Source organism: Centruroides vittatus, unplaced genomic scaffold, assembly GCF_030686945.1.
Source record: "Centruroides vittatus isolate TY-2023 unplaced genomic scaffold, ASM3068694v2 contig_459, whole genome shotgun sequence".
NCBI lineage: Eukaryota > Metazoa > Arthropoda > Arachnida > Scorpiones > Buthidae > Centruroides > Centruroides vittatus.
Window position 1 is genome coordinate 2,290,217 of NW_027122255.1, and position 24,441 is coordinate 2,314,657.

Genomic DNA, 24,441 nt, shown 5'->3' on the forward strand with positions numbered 1-24,441 from the left:
AAAGCATCTGAATATATAAATAAAATATTTTCTGTTATTTAAATTGATTGTCTTAAACGTGTTTTTAAAAAGAATATTAATCTAAATATATAAAATTACTTGTCTTGACTGACTGACTGATTCATCATTGCCTAGAGCAAACTGCTGAACCCAAAAGAGGTGAAATTTGGTACACGGTTAGGGTACGTCATGGAAATGCACGCTAAGAGCCGCCGCAAACTACAGGAAGCAAGAGCTAGCGTACTCTCGGTCGCGCTCCTAAGCCCCGCCTTTTTTCCCATGATGCTATGGGCCATTTTTGCTAGGTAAGCTACTCGAGCACGAAGCAGCCGCAAACTACACAACGTTTGCTCGCGTAACTAGTCCACATGACGTGGAATCCAGATGTGGATTGGCTATAGAACAAAGATTTTATTATAACCTATACTTGTCAGGTTCCGTTATAATAACTGACGGAACGAAAACTATCTGTCAGTTTTCGTTCCGAACTTTGAAACAGAATGGGAAAAATATGCCTATTAGTTAAGCTTAACTAGGCTTAAGCCTATTTATAAATAACTATTTTAATATACAACGTTTATACCATTTTATTTTCAATACTGAATGTATTAATCATGTAATTTACGTACATCGATAAAATTCTATTATTTCTTTTTCGACGTGTAGCATGTTTATGTAGTCATCCATTTTCCGCTGCTCTCTCTTGCTAGCGTAATGCTCTCGTTGTTGAATTCTGTGAACAGCGAGAGTACTCTCGTATCGCTGCTCTAGCAAAGGAAAAACCACGTGAGCAAGAAGAGAGGGGCGGAGCCTTTGACGTCATCGGTTGTGCTAGGGCACGTTTGCTAGCATTTTGCTCTCGCAAAGTGCTAGTTTGCGGCGGCTCTAAGAAGGATTTTTGGAAATTCCCTGCGGGGAAGAGGATTAAAGCTTAACCTGAAGAATGGCTTCTACTGAACTATTTTGGATGCGATTCTTTGTTTTTAACTACGTTTAGTCTTCATTTAGTTTTGAATTTATTGAGTACTTAGATCCATTAAATTGATAACATTTCAGACATTGTTATAAATATTTTTATATATTTTATGTTGTATATATTTAACTAAATGTTCGAACCATTTTAAATTGGAATTTGTTATCTCATATTGGTTCGATTATAGAACGATTGTAAACGTTCCAGAAAACTGATCAAATTGAAAACAATTCGTTTGATTCGCAGCAATTCTCATCATTCTCAGCGGTAAGTGTTATGTGACAATTACATATGGTTGTTGAAATACTGAATATAAATGGCGTTTGCTTGCAAAATCCCGGCGGGCAACAGCTAGTTTAGTATATAAAATTAGAAAAGTTTTTGAATGAATTTGCTACTTAATCTACTTTTTAATATATATATGTATATATTTCAATCAAATTTTTAATTTTAACACAAGTGTGATTTAAAAAAAAAGGAAGTGCAATTTCACAAAATATTTGTGTGTTGATTTCATTATCTCTTCATATAATATTTTACTAACAATTTTGATTCATAAGATAATTGTATGTATATCTATATTACGTGGGTCCTTTCTTTATTGCATGTGTTTTATTTTATTAAAGTAATTTTTTATTGTTAGTTCTAAGTTATAACTAATCAGTTTAAAATAAGTAGCAATATATTATTTAAAATAAAAATTAAGATAAATTGATCGATCTTAACATTTCGTGTTTTAGAGTCATTTCCGAAAAGTGCTTCGTCGCCGGCATTATCTTCTATGGTAGTTGGAAATGCAGCATCACAACCGCCGCCGCCGCCCCCACCACCACCACCGCCGCCACTCATTCCTCTCACTCCATCGTCATCACTGTCTTCACTTTCTACGGCTCCTTCGCCACCCCCACTACCCCCACCGATTCCTCCGCCTGCACCGAACACGAACGGTGGCATACCTCCACCCGCATCATCCTCGAGTCTTCCTAAACAGACATCCAACAGGAATGCGCTACTGAATTCCATCCAATCGTTCAATAAAGGAAAACTTAAAAAATCCACAGTTAACGATCGGAGCGCACCGAAAGTATAAAATGTCACATTCCAAACGTTAAAAAATGTATAGATCCTATAAAAATTGAAAATCACCGAAGTTAATAATCTTAGGTATGCAAATAAATTTCAAAAACGTGAACAATATACTATGCATTTACAAAGGATAAGGTTCACAAATTTTCTAGTTAATTTACCAAAGCGAGAAATGCAATTTAAATTATTTTATATAAATGTTATATAATATAATATATATATACACATATGTATCAAAGGAAAAAGGTAAATGTTATGTTTAAAAAATTATTATATTCTTATATTTAATTTTATTTACATCACTTATTTGTACGTTTATTTTGAATTTAAAAAAGTCCATTTCGCAGGCGTTAAATTTTTCAGATTTAAAAAAAAGCGTCGACGTCGTTTCTAGATAATTATTCTACTCCCGAATTCTTAGCATCGCCATCAAACTTATTTAAATGTAAAATTTAATTATCGTTCCACTGCTCCGAACACCTTTATCGACGAGAAATGTATAAATTATAATTTACACACGAATACAATATAAAAAGATACGGCAAACCAGGTTTTGTAATGTAAAAATACGAAAACAATTACGGAAATTAGATATTTATTCAGTTGCCAATCATTGTTAAATGATATAAATGTGCCATGGATAACGCTATTATTGTAATGCATTTTTATCGCATAAAATATTTTCGTTTAAATTATGAGGCAAAAATATATATATACATATAAATTAGATTTGTAAAACTATTGTTAACGTGTACAAAATATTTTAAAGATATGTTACTTAAAAAATACGGAATTATTAAAATTAAAAATTAATTTATTGTAAATAAGTGTGTAGTAATGGTTACTGAATGAACAATTCATGTAAGAGTTCAGTCTCTGAGACAGGTTACGTTCATTGATGAAATGTAAGTTAGGATTGCCACCTCTCCGGGTGTAGAATTGTATACAAAATTTATTAGAATTTTTCGGTTAATTTTTAAATTATTTTGGTTAAGAAACTTACTTTAATATATATAAAATACTTAACAATTAGTTAAACTGAAATTCGTGACATGCAATGTACCGGGCGATTCGGGAGGAATTGCAGTATCCTAGGAGAGATGAATGATTCTAAGCAAAACAGTTTGTATGAACCGTCTGTTACCGGATATTTCATGTAGAATGTACTATACGTAATGCAACATGAGGTAAAGGTTGCCATAAGTTCAAAACCAGAAACCGGGACATTGATAAAAATTGGTGGTTATCCAACATTAGGTAGGTAGCTACTCGGAAAAAAATGAATGAATAAAATTTATTTACTGTTATATTACATATTTCAACTAAGTTTTTGTTAGAAAATTTTTATTAAAACTTTTCAACCCACACAAACAATCCATTGATTTATTTGACGAACTATTCCTTTGTTTTGATATAAAAATTTTAGAAATGGAGAAGTTCCTTTCATTTTGTGTTTTATGCAAAATAGAGTATTTTACCCGAAGCTTCATAAATATTTTTCCCGACATAATGAACCGAAACCACTCATTCGTTTTGATTTACTCCAAGCTTTGTAAAATTCGATTCGTTCCTGAGACAAAATTCGTGCTTAATAAGACTAATTAACTTAGGATGACGTACTAAATAAACACTAATTTATAAAAATTTAAATAAGGCATGTATACTTGATTTTAAAATGGCAGACGGTGTATTTACAAAATAGACGTTTTGTTTCTTCTGTGTTTTCTATATTTTGTAAATATGCCGTCTGCCATTTTAAATAAAGTGTACAATTTTTATAAGTTTTTATGGCTTATCATCAGTGAATATTTTAAAACTTTAGCGTATTGTAGCAGAGTCGTGGCCTACAATAAAAAGTCATCTCTGCGAAGGAAGACTTAGTTCCTGGTTGTTAGAAAGGGCGGAAGTGAAGACGTTTTGTATCTTCTCTATTTTTAAAGGCATGTATAATAAATTGCATATTAAACTAACGAAAATTATGGAATGTTTTGAGTTTAATAAATTTTTAATCCCTATAAAATTACCATAGCTTTACCTGTTTTTGGAAATATTGCCCTATTTCATTACCCACAAAATGACAATAAAATCAGTCGTGTCACAACACTTAACTAAATCAATACTTAAACTCAAAAATTTAATTGGGTTTTTGGGTTTAACTAAACTTTGTTAATTATTAACCTATTAAATAAAATTAATACAGCAATTATCATAAGTTTTTTAAAATTTTGTACATAATTGTATGGAGTACGTCAGAAGAATTTGCATTGTTTTCGTTAATGGTTTCTTTAAAATTCGTTGTCATAAATAAAATTTGTTTTAATTAATTAATTAATACTTTTAATTTTTTCTGTACAAAATTACTTTTTCACCATTGACTTGTATGTTGAACCCTGATATTACGTACCTATTGATTAATACCATTAAGTAGAATTTAGACCTATAATGAGATAGTGTCGTAGATGACATTTAGCCTTTGGATTCAACCTTAAAAATCTGCATCAGAAATCACCGATATAACTCTTACTTTAGATAAACGAATTCGTGTTAAATACATCGTAGGTCTATATCTTTAAAATAGAAAGTATTTAGTTCAAGGTTGCTGTAATTAATAATATGTTGCAATCATAATTAGGCAATGATTCCTTATCACTCTATATCAGTGATTCTCAAAGTGGGGGTCGCGAAAAATATTTGGGGGTCGCTGAAAAATTGATGCCAGATCAATGTTTTTTCAAATATTTTATAAATTTACTATGGATTCATGTTTAGAAATAATAGAAATAAAAAATATGTAAATTAATTTTTACTATTACACATATAAATAATAAAAACAATATAAATATTAAAATACGAGCCTAAATATAATAATCATAAATTTGTGCTCTATTGGGGAATCACCTGAGTTCCACTCTCCGCCTAAACTATGATAGAACAGCGTTGTCATTTGGAACGGTGTTCGCTAGCAGCGTTGCGTCTGTAGGCAAGTCGAGTTAGAAATACAGTAGAGTGTCTATTATCCGAAAACCGATCAACCGAAAGCATTTCAGTAGGCTAATTCGAATTTCCGCTAGTGCTGTGGCGCTGCAATATTTGGCTATGTCTTGGGATACTCAGATATTATTTTAGTTGATATGCGTTTTTAACTGGCAGCACTGGCGCGACCATGAGAGGGTACATAAGGACGCGCCAGTATTTGAACGAGACTTTTTTCCCATCGTGAGTGGTAAGTTTTGCTTGTTTTTCTGAGGACTGTGTTGTGCTGAATCGGAACGTTTTGAGACGAGATTAACTTCTGAAATATAATGTTTTTTTGTTTTTATATTCTTCAATATATTTATTTTGTTTGTGAAAAATACAGTAAGGAAATAATTTTAAAAAAATTTCGTTAGTCTTAACATTGACAAGCGGCACGCAACGAAGAGAAATTTCAACATGGAATAGATTAATTAAACAAAAGAAATTAACTCCTCCTGAATTTAAATTAACCCCCTCCCTTCGGGATGTTTTTTTACACACACTCATTCTTCGGGGGTCCTTCGAAATTTTTAAGTGCAAAAGGGGGTCGTGGACCAAAAAGTTTGAGAAACACTGCTCTATATCATAAAAGAATACATCATTTGATGATAACATATCCACGCTGATTATAAATGTATTCGGATTGCCACATTAAAAAACTGAGACAGGACATAAAATAAAGGTCACAAGATTATATTTTCAATAATATAGAATTTATTTGTTATTTACATAATTATGTTGTGTATGAAATATATAATGCCAGTAAAGTTTATAAATAATGCCGATTAGGCATTATTTATAAACTTTACTGGCAGACAATATGAAAAAATGATATCCGACACCAGTGGCTTTCCGTCATTGGAAGCGGTGGAAGCGCTGCTTCCACCTTCCAATGACCTCCCTTTGTATTTTATAAAATATAAATTTTCATATTTTAACGTACTTTGAATTAATTAAAATTAATATTTTATTATAACTGCATTATGTATCTTATTACAAATTTCTATACTACATGTGAAAAAAACGATAAGATTGCTATTGTATATTCGAATAATTCGGTGGCGGAAGGAATGTCGAAACGGGGTCAGTTTCCAATCAGCCAGATTATATAGGCATTGGCACATGAGGTTTACAGAGCACCAACGTCACGGTTTAGTTGGTAGAAGCGACACACGCATAAAGCATCAATTTTTATATCCCGGACCGGTTCTGGGCTGTTAGCCGCCTGCCTGCTAGATATTCGGCCGCCCTCGCCCGATTATGTGAATCATGAGTAGACTAGATCAACGGCGGGCCAACTACGGCTCGCGAAAAGTTTCTATCTGGCCCGCGAGATTTTTAATAGTTAGTTATTTTTCCAATTCTTTGTAATTTTCGAAAATGACAAGAGAAATAAATGTAGTAATTAACTTTTTATTTATTTATTTCATATTTGCAGACTAAAAAAATTACGAGTCACAAGAAGGCGTCAATTAACTACTACGGCCCGCGGAAAAAACGTAAAATTTATTCTGACCCACGTTATAAAAAAGGTTGCCCACCCTAGACTAGATTTATAACTTAACCCAATAGGAGTTTACTGGCATGTTTTTATGATAGTTCTGTATAGTTGACAGGAGTTTTAAAAAATCCATTAAAATATTTGATATACAGTCAAACCTGTTTTTATGCGGTGGATAGGGACCGCATAAAAAAATCGCACGAAACTTTACGAGTGGCTATAAAAAATAGTTTTCGCAACACAAAAAAAAATATTTTTTATGCGGTCAATAGGGACCGCATAAAAAAAGTCTCACATAGAAAATAACTCAAAACCGTACGAAATAGAATTTATTGACAACAGATGTCAGCACTTGACTGCATCGTCTCGTCTATCGTCTGTTTTACATATTTTTGTCCAGGTGGTGTTTTTTTTTACTTAAAAAATAAATTATTTCATTTTTCGCATAGTCATGCAATAATATTACTATAATAAGTTCATTTATGCTATAATAAGTTTATTTAGCTATAATAAGTCAACGTGAGACATGACGAATCGCACGAGACTAGTCGCCAACTATACCGCACAAATAAAAAATCGCACAAAAAAAACCGCACAAATTAAAAATTCGCATTAAAAAAATCGCACAAAAAAGACCGCATAAAAACAGGTTTGACTGTATTTATTCTGCGTTTATTCTGCTCTCCCATCTTGCTTACGGATTTCAATCTTAAACCGGTGATATTACGATTATAGTATGTCCCATCCGTATGGGAATGCAGAAAAAACGTGTACAATTCTTGTATAATGTTAAAAAATTAACTGTTACTTTGGCAGCATCATTTACAACCGAATTTAATGAATGAGACGTACAAGGTACAAAAAAAAGCTCTAGAATTTATTTTCCTTAAATTTACGATTTATATATATCCGTTGTCATAAAAATTTGTCTTTCCACTGTTTTCCCAAGACTACAGATATTCAAGTACAAAGTAACGGGTTTCGACTTATTTCTACTTAAGAAGTGACTAAATAATTAAGAGATTAGGAAATTGGGACATAAATGAAAGAGCCAGAATTTTACTTAAACAAAAGCTAAACCGAACCAATCACTTGCTCAGTACGGTGGGGAACTGATTTCTGTGTACACCTGGTATTAAAACGAATTAAGCCTGGACTCCACATTACCTGAAAACAAACTCGGAAACAGAATTCAAACATAGAGTTTTCGTTTCTGTTTTGTTTTCGTTTTAACTTGACTCCATTAGCACGTTACGTGGAACTGCGCCATCTGTTGATCAGTGTGCTGGAACAAACCAAAAGAAACTTCAAAGAAATAAATCACACACTCTATGACTCCAATGCAAGGAACTTAAAGTTTATTTTAGTCCTTCCAATCACTACTCTGTCCCTTCGCTATAACAGACACTAAAACAAAAGAAACAACACACACAAAGAAAAAAAAAACAATCTGGCGACTCTATCGTCTACACGTCCTCTCTCTCTCTCTCTCTTTCTTCCGAAAAAGTCCCTCTTCTTCCGTTGAGCACGCGCGATCTCCCTCTCTTCCTCCTTGATCCGGGTTTTTTTTTTCGTTGTCATCGAAAACGCGGCCCATCCAAGGATCCTTTCTTTACCCTGCGGCCCACCCAAGGATCACGCAATAGAACACGTGATCTTTGGACCACATATCTCCCCTCCTCCCATTAACTTTTACAACAAGAAGCTTTTATGCTATGAGGGCTTGTCCCTCCTTTACACCGTGAACCACCCAAGGGGTTGGTTACGAACCGGTTAGGCAACAGAACACGTGGTCTTCAGACCACATCAGTTTTGTAATTGTCGTAGAGTCAAACATGGACGTCGCTACGGATTCTGCCTTGCTTTTTGTGCATTTATTAACAATTTTATTGTTAATAATCTTTGAATTATTTACATTTTTTGTCCTATTTTCTAACTTCTTTAATGAATAATTCCAAATCTATTTGTTTCCTCATCCTTTTCGCTATACTTTCTGCCATTACGACAATAAAACTACACGTGACGAATGCACGTGATTACGCGTCACAAATCCTCGCGTTTTTATTGGTTGCTACACGACAGAAGCGCGGAACGAAAACGGAAACATTAAATAATTTTTAACTCTGCTTTCAGTCTTGTTTCTGTCCAACTGAACGTTCCAAAACTGAAAGTTTCGTCAGTTTCACGATTACGTCGCGGATTCCGGCAATGTGGAGTCCAGGCTTTAGTTAGAAAACAAATGACTATTAAGTCTAACATAGTTAGATTTTTACAGCTATGGTGAGAAACGTCTAAAATTTACAACAGCCCTGTGGCGTCCTTTGAGATATACTAGTGATGCGACAAAACAGGCATTTGACATGACCAGTACCGGCACCCTCGGGATTTGGCACACACACACTACACACCTACTTGGACCGTCTCTGATTCCATCCATTAGCTACTCGTATCGAGCTATTTGACTAAGTGGATTGTTTTAAAATTTAAAAAGTAAAGAATATTTTATGTTAATTTTATGTACGTTTCTTTACGAAGCTACGTTTAATTATAATTTTTTTTAAAAGTATATTAATACAATTGAACAATATATTGTACTGTACAAGGGCATGAACAAGACTATTAATTTCAGGCACAGAGCATATAAATTAAATTAAATTAATTAAAAATGTGATTAAAAATTGCAGCCCGGCATTGTGATCACGTCACAGAGAGTAATATGGATTTTTATGATTTACAATTTACTTGCTATTACACGGAAGTATTCTGCTTTACTCAAGTTATGTTATTGATTTTCAAAACGTCTCCCGTTTCCACATTAGACAGGTTACCGATTTATAATAGTAATTTACACTGGAAATCACATTTATAGGTTTATTTAGGCAGGTTTTTGTTTTTTAGAAGATCCACTTTAGACAGGTTTTATTATATAAACATACGTAGACAACTATGAAGTACAGTACATTTATCGCATTTGTAAAGAATTCTTAATACATCAATTTATTCGTTTTCTATAGACTATTAAAACGTGCAGAATCCGTAATTAGTAGTTTAGTATAAATAAATTATCTAATTGGTTAAAGCTATGGATGAATTTGTTTGCAGAATTAAATAATTTAATCGCGAAGCTCCAATAAATGGGATTTTCGTAGATAAAACAAATAGAGGAACGTGGATTTATAAAATTCTAAAGCGTATAAATGTTTCAATCGGTGAAAGATCATACGCTATCTTCGTTCAACATAAAAGAATTCTTACTTTGCCTGTGTTTGATTCTATTGATTGATCTCTTGAGTAAGTACTTTATCTTGCACTTATTTTACAATAATTTTTTAATCGATTATAAAGGTATTGATTAAACTGGAGAAATTTAATTAATTTTTTAAATAGGATTTTATATTGCTGTTTATAAAATGAGGATTTTTAAAATGTTGTAACTGATTTGCTACAATATATAAAGTTATACTTAAGGCCTATATTATTAATTATTTCAGTTACTCAAGTAGCCGAAGGAAGAGGTGGTGATGGATCAGGCAGCGGTGGAGGTGGAGGTGGAATTTTGGGAAGTGGAAGTATAATTCCTGGCAGTGCAGGTGAACTTTCCAACCTTGGAGGTAGATTCCCTGGCGGTGCAGAGAGATTTCTCGGAAGTGGATTTGAACTTCATAGAGGTGCAGGTGAACTTTCCAACCTTGGAAGTAGATTCCCTGGCGGTGCAGGTAGATTTCCTGGCAGTGGAAGTTGAAATCGTGGGGTGCGTTCTTTTATTAATCTGCGTAACTAGCAAGCACTGTTTGTTTTAAAAGTTTCTGCGACACGCGTTCGCTTATTCTGGACGACAAAAACAAACACTGATAGTAGTAGTTTACTGTGGAAAGCAACATGGCTTCATCCATGGCTCAGACAGTTTTGTTTCCGTGTCCATTGGGTGATTTTATGAATGAAAATTTAGAAGTTGTGAAAGAGCAAGTTAGTGCATGCGGTGATGTAAGTGTCTTCTCGAATTTTTTTCGAATAATAGCCGGCATTCTAATTTTTTTCGTGGCTATTTTAAATGTTCTGTTGGCAAGATAATCCATTTTATGGTTAAATTTTACAACTGAAACCCTTCTTTTGCCTCTAAAAATGCATATTTTAAAATCGTAGATCCTTCTATCACGATAATATCGATAGTATAGGCGCCGCCATCTTTCTTTCTTTCACCGTTGTTTCTAAATGTTTACAAACAGCAGCGCACTCCGTAGTAACGGAGACTCAGAACGACCGCTAATAACGAACACACGCTTTGTTGCTTGTAATTTCAAAAGCGCCATGGTGACGACTTTTGGTACTAATTTATTCTTACGGAAATTCTTTCTGGATGTCCTGAAATGTTACAATACCAAATTCGGTTGCATTTGGACTGCTAAATATCTTTCTAGACAGCGTTGAATATAATGTTTCAATTACGATCTCCCAGTATATATAGGCCTATATATATAATACGGTTTATGAAATGGCGCAAACAACTGAAACTTTATTTAAAAAATAAGAATATCGAATACAGTCAAACCTGTTTTTATGCGCTCTTTTTATGTGCGATTTTTTTTATTTGTGCGATTTGTTTTGTGCGATTTTTTTTGTGCGGTATATGAAAATTTCAATCAAATTGGAACATAATTGACTCCTGTAAAATTTTTTATAACTCTATTGGATGTTTTCTATGACATCAGCAGGTTTTTTCATTTTTTATTCAGTAAAATTTTTTTCTCATACGTTTTTTTCGGTCCCCTCTTATTTTAATAGCATAAAAACCATAAATATTATGTTATATTTGAACAGATGCAGTAAGTTAGCTCCCCTCCAGCTTTAGACTGCAGGTGTGAAATTTCACGCCTTGTTAAATGAAATAACACTTCCTGCAGCTATATTTTTCAAATAAAATCATTATTTAACGATTATTTTTAACTTTTTAATGTTAGATTCGTATTTAAGTGGAAATAATTAATTAATATAAAAATTAAAATTCTTAGAGGATTTTTTTCCCCATTAGGTGTTGCAGAAAAAGGTCCAAGGAGTTAAAAAAGCAATTCCTAGTTATTTCGTACGGTTTCGAGTTATTTTCCACGTGAGACTTTTTTTATGCGGTCCCTATTCACCGCATAAAAAAAATTTTTAATTGTGTTGCGAAAACTTTTTTTATAGCCACTCGTGAAGTTTCGCGCGATTTTTTTATGCGTTTTCTTTTATGCGGTCCCTATCCCCCGAATAAAAACAGGTTTGACTGTATATTGCGATACTTAATAATTACTTATCTTTAGTTACATATTAAATGGTTATATTTTCTATATAAAATTTAAATTTACTGGGATAAGAAAAAAAAGCTTTGATTTATTTAATTTTCAATTTTTTTTTTTATAATTGGAAATATTTTAATATTAGTTTAAACAATTCAATGTTAAACGATTCTTTTGTGATGAATTATCACTTTAAATTACAGTAAGGAAGAGAAGAATAAAATATTGAAGTAGGAAATGTATGCATTTTTTTGCTTTATATCTTTTATTAAGTTTATTAATTATAATATCAATATGTTAATATTCACAAATTTTTTATATTATCGAATGTTTAAATATTCATAGAAAATACTTGTATCTTAATGCAAAGTATATGGGTACTTCCAGTCAGCAAGCAATTTGCTAACTTGAATTGAGTTAAGTTTCATCATGGTTTCGCTTCTCAACTGAATGGTCGTGTTTACTTAACAAAATGGCCAACAAAAGACAATAATCAATATTGAAAGTCGTGACAGATTGTCGATGTATCCTCACACATTTTATACAAGTTCAAGTTATTCCAGGGCACAACTAGCCCATGATAGCTCGTATTTAATTCTGCTGAAACAACGAAGGTACGAACCACTGACTATTTCCGGTTACAACAATTATAAAGTACAGTAAGGCACGTTTAACGCTGCTTCGATTAACGCTGATTCGATATAACGCGGTCTTCTCGAAGCCTGGAAAAAGTTCAAAATTTACGCCGATTCAAATTTTCGCGGCATTTCATTGGTTCGCGTTTAAAAATAATCAATCAGCAAAAGAATTCATCATAGCGCCGTACTTTCCGTACTTTCCTTAAATCTATGTTTGTTTTTGGCAATTTTGAAAAAAAAAGCAATATAACATCAGGATGCCATAGGCAATGTCTACTTCTCTTGTCAATAATTAACTGATAAATGCATGAACGGAGTGTGGAAGAAGTTAAGGCTGAAGGTATCCGAGAATTCTCAACAAGAAGAGCCTATCGCTGTATCGTTAGGTTGACCAAATTGTCAACCTAATCGATACAGCAGGACTAGGAGATGTAGCCGAGCAGGATATTGAGGAGTTACTGCATGTTTCTGGTGACAGCCTTACCAACGACGACCTTTAAGCACTGGCAGAACAAGGAATTCGTGTAGAACTGGAAACTAGTGATTTTTAAAACGAAGAACCAAAAGACTTTCTCTACAGATTTCCTTAGTAAAAGTTTAGTAACGATAACCGAAATCGTGGATCAAATTGTTGCGAATGATCCAGATTTTCAAAGAAGTGAAAAAACGAGGAGGCATTTTGGATACGATCTTCTGTTACCGACATTTGCTTAAGGAAAGAAAAAAGAAAACGACAAATGAAAGTACAGACTTTATCGCAAAAAACAAGAATTTGAAAAAAGCCAGGACCTTCGTCACAAAAAATAAACTTTATATTTCAGTGTGCATGTTTGTGTGTTATTTAACATATTTTTATACTAATTTGCATAATAATATAACTTAAAATGAAAGTTTCTTTTTGGTCGCTTGTTCTCCTTTCCCTATTTACTCTGTGTTAAAATAATCGTTGTGTGCAGATGGTATATAGTAGCAGTCTCCAACCGGTAGGTATTCCGTGGACCACTGATGGTCCGCGAGAAAATTTTGGTGATCCGTAGAGAAATTTGGACATCGATCAACTCAAGATTACGCGAAGTATTACGAAAGAAATGCAAAATTCTTGGTTGCTTTTTTTCATTCATTGGGGAATTTTTATTTGAATGTAAAATCAAACACAGAATGACTGTTATCAATAAATAATGTGAGTGCGATTGTGGTCCTTTGTGGAAAAGAGCCAAGAATCAATAAACTTATTTCAAACAAGCAGAAACAAACCTCACACTAATTTGTTATAAAGTGAATTTCATATTAATAAAGTATAATAAATCTTTTGTGATCATTATTTGTAGACGTTTGTACCGTTTAAAAAAATTCATTTAGTAATCCCCGGGATTCAATGTTGTGAATTTAGTGGCCAGTGAGTCAGAAAGATTGGCGACCGCTGGTATATAGTGTAATAAGTTCATCATATCTTTGTATTTGGGTGTTGAAATCGGTCTTTTGGTACAGTAGTATCAATTTAATATTATTAATAAAAAAATTTTTCAATTAAAATAACGCGACTTCCTGTTTGCATCGGAAGTTCGTACATACTTGGAGTCTCCTGCTGCCTCTAAATTTCCGTATCTGATCTCGTCTTTCATCTAACTCCGTTCTCAAGATAAGGAAAAGACAGGCGGAATTTTCTGATTGCAACTCAATAAGAGTCTAGTTTGCTTGTCCTATTATAATTACGTAGCTTAACAGTAAAGTAGAGGGTGTCAGTAAACTCAAACAGTAAACTTATCATCACAAAATTCCCCTAAAAACGGTATTGAACTTATGTAAATATTTGCTTTGTGCAATAATCATTTGACGAACTTTTTTTTTCGATTTTACAATCAGTCTTAACAGAAAACTGTCTAACGCATAGCTTAACACATCTAGAATGAAGTTTCTAATTCGTCATAAATGCAAAAATAAATCGTTCTCAAGAGGGATGTTTAGTCACTTAATAGATGTCTTGATCTTTCGTATCTTTCAGAACGTAACTCGCTCCGTAGTCTTTATCATGAATAAGCTTTAATCTGTAATATTCAGACACCTCAATTTAACAAAGGTTCAATCTTATTAATAGACTATATAGAGAACCACTCAAGTAAATCACAATATGATAGATAAAAGGGGATTACTAGACTTGATGTTTTTTTTTCTTTTTTTTGATTCGAAGGATCATCATAAACTCGAAATTTTTATTCGTCTTTATATAGACGCGAAACACGAGAATATTACATTTTCGAATATATATTACTGTTAACATGAATGTATATGCAAGGAATGATTTGCGATAATCCGTCTCTTCAGCCACAGAGAGGCGGAAAAATCACGAAATTCGGTCAAAAATCCAAACGTTTTACATTAAATTTCGAGGCGATGAAACAATAAAACTCTGACGATTTGTTGCGAGCGGTTGTTTATTGTTGATGAGAGCGGCCGAATTTTCAGTGAGCGAGATTTAAAGTAATTGATTTCAAGCGTTTTTCTGAGTTTTGCATCATTTGCAGTTATTGTATTGGTAAGTTCAGACTACGAACTTTCTAAATTTAAATATTCTTGAACATTGTTAAGCCGAATATCACAATTATTGGCTATGATTTTCCGACAAAGATCCACTTAGATAACAATTGATCGGTTTCGTCACAGAGACCACAAATGGAACTTTTCACTTATTTGAGAGATACTTTTCACTTTCTTTATTGTTAATATTTGATTAGCCAGATTTAATCGAATTGTTAGAGTTCTTAAAGCAAAATGGAAATACAGTAGAGCGTCGTTAATTGGAACGTCGGTAATTGAAATGGCCGGAAATTGGAACGATTTTCAGTCGGACTGTGTCGTGCTGAATCGAACGTTTTTGATACTAGATTTACTTCTAAAGTATAATTTTCATGTTTTTTATATTCTTCAATATATTTATTTTGTTTGTACAAATGAAGAAATAATTTTTAACGATACGATAGCCTCGATTATTATTATAAAAATTTTCGTTAGGCTTAAAATCGACGAAAATTCAACACGAAGCGACACGCAACGGAGAAAAATTCAACAGGAAGCGATACGCAAGGAAGAAAAATTTGAACATCCGACAGGTTAATATATTTTTTCGTACAAAGTCGGAAATTGGAACAAATAACTAATTGGAACAACCCCAGTCCCCAATTGACGCCAATTTTCGACGCTCTACTGTAAATAAATGCATTAAATTGTTAATTTTCGCTATGGTTTATATACACATTATATTTCATATGAAATTCACACCGCTATACTCTAAACTTTAAAGCGCCCTTCAGCTGCTTAACTAAATTACAAAGGTAAACAAAATTGGGGTTTCTATACTTGAAGTTTATTGTTTTTCCGGTTGTAACGGTCATGATAAAATCGAAATTTTTATTCATCTTTATACCAGAATATTATGTTTTTGCGTACATATTGACGTTAACATCAATGTACGAGTATATGCAGGGAAAATCACGCAATTCGGCCAAACTTTTAATATTAAATTTTGCGACAACGCAACAATAAAACTCTGTGTACTAACAAATTGTCAGAGTTTTATTGTTGCGAGCGGTCGTTGATTGTTACTGCGAACGGTTGGATTTTTAGTTCGTGCGATCAAAATTTTCTCGTTTCGAGTGTTTTTCTCAGATTCGTTTCGTTTACGTCGATTTTATCTGTAAGTATGGACTACGATGTTTCTAATTTTACGTATTTTTTGAACATTGTTAAGCCGAATATCACAATTAGTGCCAATGATTTTCCGACGAATCTTTATTTCCATAACAATTGATCGGTCTTGACAGAGACGACGAACGGGGTCTTTCCACTCATTTTCACTCTTCGTCAAGCCTAAATCCAATGGAATCTAGATTAATAAATACATTGCATTGGTATAGTTTATATACGCATCATGTTCCATATGAAATTTGCTCCTTTAAATGATTTTTATTAGAAATCTTACAATTTACATGAAATTAAATTAACAAAACGAATACGAGTTGTATTTTCATAATAGTCGTTTCTTTCTTTTGCAGAATGGATAATTTCAAGCAATTAAAGAAGTGGCGCACCTCGGCAGATGGTGTGGAGGAGGAAGGCTCTTCGTCGTCTTCCGTTCCGTTTCCGGTGATTCGGGTGCTCCCGAAAGATGTCGAGGAGAGCGGAGAGTGCGTCAAACGGGTGGTCGTCATTACTCCCGACGATAGCGCCTCGACTGTGGTCGACTACCTGGGACTGCGATACCCGGAAGTTGCAGAATGGACAGTGGAGTGTCCAGGGGAGTCCAAAGTGGTCGTGGAAACATCCGTCAAGCAGAAGAAACCTTGGTGGAAAAGGCTCTTCTTCTGCTGCATAAAGTGAACCCTCTCTCTTCCGAGGTCACTTCCACCCACGTTCCACTTTTCACCGGATATGACTCTGCCACCCGAATACGACTTTGTCACCCGGAAATGACGTTTCACCCGGCTACGACTTAATTTACTGGACTTGACATTTCATCCCGGATTGGGAGTTTTCGTTTTGAATTGACGGACAGACATTTCTGCACTGGTTGTTCAACTTCGATTAGATTAACGTCCACAGAACAACGACAGTCTGATGGTCGGCAAAGTGATAACCAAAACATAAAGCAATGTTTTTACCAGCTTAAAGACTCTGTTAACCGTCTATAAATGGACAAGGCAACTTATATTGTACGGACATTCGCACTGTGTTTAAACCGGTGTTCAACTGTTATTGTAGTCCGAACCAGAGTTATAATTACTTCAACAATTAAATTTGTAAATCGAATTGTCTGAAGTGTATATAAACTTTCATATTTAATAAATTTTAATATGAAATTTAATTTTAATGATTGGCTATTTATCAAAATAAATATTAAAACTGCACACTTTTAGATTCATTAAAACGTTTCTACTTTTATCAATATTTATTTCCATCCCTGTCATCGTTTCGGTTTACAATAACGTGACTATTTTTAATGTAGAAACGGGCAATAAAGTAATTAAAATGAGTACCATAGTTTTGCAATGAATTGGAAAATATCGGGAATTCACCAACAAAACTGCTCTCCCGCTTTTACAACGCCGAATTAGTGAATTCCGAAGGAAAAAGGCCGTTCTGCAGTATCGCAGTCACACAGCGCCAAATGGAAAATTCACTAACTGACTAAGCATGATTGCCGATTTCTTCGTCTTTTAAACGTTTGTAGTAAATGTGAATATCTCGTTCGAAAGATACTTGTTTTCTTAGGTAGCGTGCAAAATTTCGGGTTTTTCTGTAAGGGGGTTGCCGAAATATAAGCAGTTGAAAAGTGCAAAGATCTCCATGAAAGCTGTATCTTTTCTCTTCCTTATTCATTTGGCGGTGCAGATGCTCCTAGAGAAAAAACACCGTCGGCTCTAGAGAGGTCATATTTTAAACTTAAGACTTTATCGTTATCAGTGAGGTGCTGGCGAAACTTGTGGGTGGATAAATCAAACTTAGCGGGGTTCTATCTCTTTCTTTTATTGCTTTTTAAAATAAAATTAATCCGAACGAATGTTGTTCAGAATAACAAAAGTTCAAATTTATGCAAATTAAACGTTTTTGTAGCGATTACACTAACAGCATATTGTGGGTGGCCGTCGTGACGCCCAGTGCCCTCGGAATTGTTGGTCGTAGCTGCCTCGGGTTTGAAACTACAAACTCTAGGGATTTCGGAAGTTCGTAGCTTAGCAAAACCTTATAAAGTAAATCGTAAACGTTTGTAAATTAAAAGGTTTTCATAAGCGCTGTAATGTTATGCCCGATTTTAAATTAATGCCATTTCTATAACTCAGAAATCTCTATCATTCGGTAGAAATGAATGCCCGATAACAAAAACTTATGTACTGTACAACGTACAATGACATTCACCTTATGTTTGACTCATTTCACAACTTTTTAACCATGTTAAAACTAATTTTATATTTCCATTTTGTCTTGCACACATATCGCTATAAGCTATAATATGTTTTTTTATTGATATTTCGAAGACTTTAGATGTTTCAGAATACACAATGCTACTTCCTGCTCACCTCTGGATGCAACGGTTTCATCCCAGAGATACACGTAAATATTATTATCGTGGAAATTATGAAAATTCAGATTGAAAATACATACAACGCTTGTAATATGCAACTGAAGTAGTCTACTAAATGAAGTAGGCCACTTTCAAAATAAACGGTTCCTATGTGTATGTTTTTTTTTTTAACTCTTTTCGCCCTGTGGGCACTAAGAGGGCCTCCTTTAGTAGGCCCATAATGGGTTCGGCCAGGCCCACAATGGGGCGACCGGGTGGTGAGGGACGGGGCCCGACATATCCGAACGGACCACTCCCCGAAAAATTCCTGGGGATTATTCGACACGTTCGGATTCGATCCCGGGTCTCCCAGAGCGGTAGGCTGCCACTTTGACTGCTCGGCCATCCGGCCCTCCTATGTGTATGTTAACTCGTTTATTTAGATCGAATTGCCTCCATACTGTAAGAGAACACTAGACCAAGGACAATTCTAGTGTGGTGAATATGGCCTTGCTTTTACAGTAACACATTTTCGGGTGTCTCCTTACTCAGAGCCGTAACTAGGCAGGTGCAACAGGTGCACCCGCACAGGGCCCACTTAAAAGGGGGCCAAAACTGCTGTTCACAAGAAATTATATTTTTAAATTTTAAAGTTTTCCGCCTTTCTACAGCGCAGTTTGGCGATTACATTTTGCCTTACTTAGACCCTAGATGTCTGCTCGCCAGTGTTCCCAATCGTGGCGACTTTTAGAGGGACGTAGTGACGTTGCAGCAACCGCAGACAAATCAGCCAAAAGTAGCGACTTTTGAAATTTTTTTTATTTATTTTTTGAGAAATTTAAATTTATGTTTATAGTTTTCAAATTTACAGATTTTTCTCTATAGCACTCTCTGGCAACGACTAATATTATTACGATATACAAAACCGTATTTTTAGATTTTTCTACAGGTGTAGAGCTAGAAATCTGTAAAGGTAACATTTTGTAACAAAAATAAATCTGTCCGGGGATTTTTTTAATTGCTAAATTGATGTAATTAATGAATTTGCTGAAATAAAAGCCAGAAAAGTTCAATTAAAATAAATCTTATAAAAAATCTATTGTAATGTATTTGTTTTATTTTCCCAAACCAAATAAATTAAGGGGCCTAAATCCAAATTCTTACACAGGGCACAGAAATGGCTAGTTACGGCACTGTCCTTACCAATAGACTATTTTCTTTTTCTTTTCTCGTAAAATACGGTTGGTTTTCGAAATTGCAAGATTGGGCTACAAGTACAAAATTCAGATATTTCTGGGGCTCTAAGTTACCACGTTTTGGGCCGCTTTAAAAATAACTGAGCTGCATTTCGACGAATTCTGCTTTACATTTTATAAACCTAGGTTTTAGGCGAATCTAGGTTTTTCGGGGCCTAGGGCTTATTGAAGTCCAATGGGGACCCATTTTTTGTTAGATTTAGAATTATTACAATAAAACAAATAGTACTATAAATTATCATTATCATTATATTATTAATATCAACTATTTTTTACTACACGATAAATGTTTATATAAAAAATTACATGTGTATTATTATTAAAAAAATAATAATAATACACTTATAATTTTCTAAATGTTTAATTTTAATGAATTCATTAATAATAAATAAATTCTTTTTTTGAGGAGCTTAATATCGTTCATTATAAATACCTACCATTTCGACTTATTATAAAATATATTAATTTAGAGTTGTTTGTCCTTTTTGTGAGTGTATTATTTTAGATATTTACAAATATTTTGAATAATTTTACAAATATACAGACAATGACAGCGCCCCTAGCGGCTATTATTTAAACTTCTATTATAAGAAAAAATAAATGAGTGGGCAGGTCTCAGCTGATATGTATGTAGGAGGCAGCACTTTCCGTGGTTTGGAGGACACGTGGTCTGGAGGACGAAAGGTAAGATTTGTTCTGTAAAGGAAATTTTACTAATTATTTAATATTTAAGGTTCTCGCTGAAATTTTAATATCTTTGTTAAATCTGTACAAAAGTTATTGAATCGATATTGTTATTAAAACAACTGATTTAATTTAAAATATGTTCAGAATGAACTGTGACCTTTGATTCTAGGTATAAAAACGCTAACGATTGCATAAATATATTCAGAGATAGAAGAAAGCGGAAGAAAGTAGTTAATTTATATTTTTAATAAAACTAAATGTACGTATTTCTATTTAGATGTTAAAATTTATTAGCTATAAAATAACTATTTATTTATTTTTTTCAGAACAATGCCAAGTAATTATGGACCACTTGTTGGAGCTATTGATCAAGGCACTGGCAGCACAAGGTTTTTTGTTTTTGCATCTAAATCTGCGCAGATCATCACTTATCATCAGGTTGAACTCCGACAACTTTTACCGGAAGAGGGTTGGGTGGAACAAGATCCGTTAGAAATACTGTCGTCCGTAAATATATGTATAGAAAAAGCATTCGAAAATTTAAAAAATTTAAATGTTTCCCCTACCGACATTAAAGCGATCGGTGTCACAAATCAACGAGAAACTACTATAGTTTGGGACAAGAGGACCGGCTTGCCACTTTACAATGCTATAGTGTGGCTGGATATTCGCAATTCGGGTACCGTTACGGATCTTATTAATAAAACGCCTGGTAACAATAAAGAATATTTGAAGGGAAGGTGTGGTTTACCACTTTCGACTTATTTCAGTGCTGTGAAGCTTCGCTGGTTATTAGATAACAACGATGTTGTAAATCAGACAATTAGTGATGGAAATTGTTTATTTGGTACTGTTGACTCTTGGTTAATATGGAATTTGACTGGTGGCGTTAACGGAGGTATTCATATCACCGATATCACAAATGCTAGTCGCACAATGCTAATGAATATTGAAAATTTGAAATGGGATCCATTTTTGTGTAAATTTTTTAACATTCCATTAGAAATTCTTCCAAAAATTTGTAGTTCGTCTGAAGTATATGGTACGATAGCTAGTGGTCCTGCCGAAGGAATACCAATTTCCGGTTGCTTGGGGGATCAGAGTGCTGCATTGTTGGGTCAGATGTGTTTTGACGTCGGCCAGGCAAAGTGTACTTATGGTACGGGATGTTTCCTATTACGTAATACTGGAAGACAACCTGTTTTTTCTGACCATGGTATGTTAACGACAATTGCATTTAAACTTGGTGAAGAGGCTCAAACTTATTATGCCCTAGAAGGATCGATAGCTATTGGAGGAGCTGGAGTTAGGTGGCTTCGTGATAACTTTAATATTATTGAAAGTTCAGAAGAAATAGAAAATTTAGCCAATAGTGTTGAAAGCTCTCACGGTGTATATATAGTTCCTGCTTTTTCGGGATTATATGCACCTTACTGGCAGCCAGATGCAAGAGGAATTATTTGTGGCCTTACACAATTTAGCACAAAAGCTCATCTTGCAAGGGCAATGCTTGAAGCTGTATGTTTTCAGATAAAAGATATTTTAGAAGCTATGAATAAAGATAGTGGAATTACATTAACAGAATTACAAGTTGATGGTGGAATGACGGTCAATGATTTATTAATGCAACTTCAAGCAGACATACTTGGAATTCCCATTGTGCGGCCGTCGATGCCCGAAACTTCAGCATTAGGTGTAGCGATGGCTGCCGGTACAGCAAAAGGTGTGGAGGTATGGTCTTTAAGAAAGGAAGAACTTGTTAATATTACTACAGATACCTTTCTTCCTACCATCACCAATATAGAAAGAGAAAAGAAATACTTCAAATGGAAAAAAGCTATTGAACGTAGTCTTCGTTGGGAAGACAACTCGACAGAATTTGTTGGAACGGAAGATCGTATGATAAAAATTTTACCTGGTGGAATTTTTATATTTTCATCTGTTATATTTTTAATTTTAGCAAAAGCATTTGAAAAATAGATTTATACAGACAATATTACATTATCACAACCTGAAATTGCTCAGAATAGGTTAAGTTCTTATATCACTTTTATTTGAGATGTCAAGAGGTAGCAATAAAACTATTGTGATAAGTATTTTAGGTAATTCCATAATTTACATATACATAATAATACTAATTTAGAAATTTATTGGAATTTAGATTGTTTTTGTTGTTAATAAAAGATAGTTCTATGGAAATTGTGATATGCTGAAAATCTATTTTATTGTTGAAATATTGTTTATCTGTACAAATTTATAAAGATAAATTAAAAAATTAATTGTGTAAAGATGATTTATTATTTTATAATTTTAGTTGTCATCAATTCAAATAGATCTGTTTTTAAATTAATGCCCATCTTTTGACTTTAATTTTTGGTTTAAGTGCTAGTACTCAAATGATAGTTTACAGCATAAATGTAGTTTTAAAGTTGGATCAAATCTTCAGTGTCAGATGACTAAGTTAATCTGAACTTTCCTTAATGCTGGCATATTGAGCTGTTCTGGATGTTCAGATGTTATTTTGAACTTGTATCTACATGCTCCTAAAAATGGAGAACAAGCATTCAACATCAGTAGGAAGTCATCAGAGCAAATTTAAGCCAGTTTCTGAGTATGAGTGATTTCAGAAGGGAAACTTTAGGAGTCAAAGCTTTATTAGATAAAATGTTTTTCAGGACCTCTCCATTCCATCAGAATGACATTCAAAAAACAAATTCAAATACAAATGTCTGGTATTTTCCATTGAACATTTTAGGAAGTTGAATCTTTGACAGTTTTTAAAAAAATACAAGGATTGATCAAATGAAACCCATTTGAGTAAATTTATTAAGACAAACCAAACAGTCTATCTGATGGTATGGCATAATTAAACAAAGTAATATATGAGGAAGCTGGAATGCACTTTATTCGTTAAAAAAGTCATTGTAGGCATTCAGACAGGCACTCCACTGCTTGGGAGACGATAGACATTGTCTGCAAAGAACAATTAGCGGTCCTTGAACCATTGGGTGACTGCTTCCTTGACTTATGCATCAGAGTTTGAAGCATTGTCCCTTAAGAGCTTTTTTTAAAGGTCTGGACAAATGAAGGTCACATGGTGACAGAATGGGGCCTATAGGAACAATAGTACAGAATCTCCCAACCTTTTTGTACTAAAACATCCTGAACAGTGTTCGCATATGGTCGAGCATTGTCATGCAACAAAATCACACCACACGATAGCATGTCTAGTTACTTTATTCAGTTCAGGCCTGGCCAACCGAAATTGTTTTGCGGGCCACTTTGATCACACGTAACATTACAGTGGGCGACAATTTAGGCAAACATGCTTTTAAAAAAGTAAAACAAATAAAAATGAATAAGATTTTATTGTTATACTAAGAGTTCATACTCACACTTGCGCATTATAACAATGACACATGCAAATTTTCATTTATTTAATTGTTTTGGTATACATATAACGGGAAACAAAGGTTTTAATAGATATATAATATCGCTTAGCAGGCCACACAATTTAACGTGACAAGCCGCGGGTTGGCCAGGCCTGATTTAGCTTGTCCAATGTTTCATTTTAGTAGCTGGCATTGATGCTCACGAGGGTCTTTAACATCCACCAACAAGGGCCCACAATGTCAAAAAATGCAATCATCATAACCTGCAGCTGGAAAGCCTATGACTTGAATATTTTGTGTGTTGGTGATCCAAGTGTTTCCATTGTATGCCCGCTTGTCTACTGGTTGGCTCAAAGTGGTGGCACCATGTTTTGACCTTGGATGGATTCTGAATAACCCTGGCCATGCTTTCATTACTCTATACCAAAAGAAAATTGTACAAGACAACTGATCTTGCTTGTTCATTGGTATATGTTTATTGTGCCACATGTGACTTCATTTCTGTCCCCTTGCACCATACCATGTGGCACGGCATGAACTGGTTTCATTTGATCAATCCTAATAG

At 34.0% G+C, this 24,441-nt stretch overlaps 2 protein-coding genes across 4 annotated transcripts in view; both read left to right on the forward strand.

Moving 5' to 3' along the window:
* LOC136977457 (PX domain-containing protein kinase-like protein) overlaps positions 1 to 3,381 on the forward strand; it is a 47,674-nt gene extending 44,293 nt beyond the window's left edge. The window contains exon 16 of one of the 2 annotated variants that reach the window (XR_010881093.1): positions 1,714 to 1,809. Coding sequence is in view for 1 of the 2 variants with exons in the window: in XM_067272949.1 (XP_067129050.1) it covers positions 1,714 to 2,063 (350 nt within the window). In the remaining variant the exon portion in view is untranslated. Of the gene's footprint in view, positions 1 to 1,713 lie in introns of both variants that reach the window. The other variant, XM_067272949.1, reaches the window with a different exon arrangement.
* Positions 3,382 to 20,381: 17,000 nt separating this feature from the next.
* Positions 20,382 to 22,772, forward strand: Gk1 (Glycerol kinase 1). Of its 2 annotated transcripts, none has more exons than XM_067272965.1 (2): positions 20,382 to 20,465; positions 20,811 to 22,772. In XM_067272965.1, the coding sequence occupies exon 2, from the start codon at positions 20,815 to 20,817 to the stop codon at positions 22,462 to 22,464; it is 1,650 nt and encodes a 549-aa protein (XP_067129066.1). In that variant the 5' UTR covers positions 20,382 to 20,465; positions 20,811 to 20,814; the 3' UTR covers positions 22,465 to 22,772. The 2 variants fall into 2 exon arrangements, with proteins under 2 accessions (XP_067129066.1, XP_067129065.1); XM_067272964.1 differs by having other exon boundaries at positions 20,414 to 20,481.
* Positions 22,773 to 24,441: the final 1,669 nt, after the last annotated feature.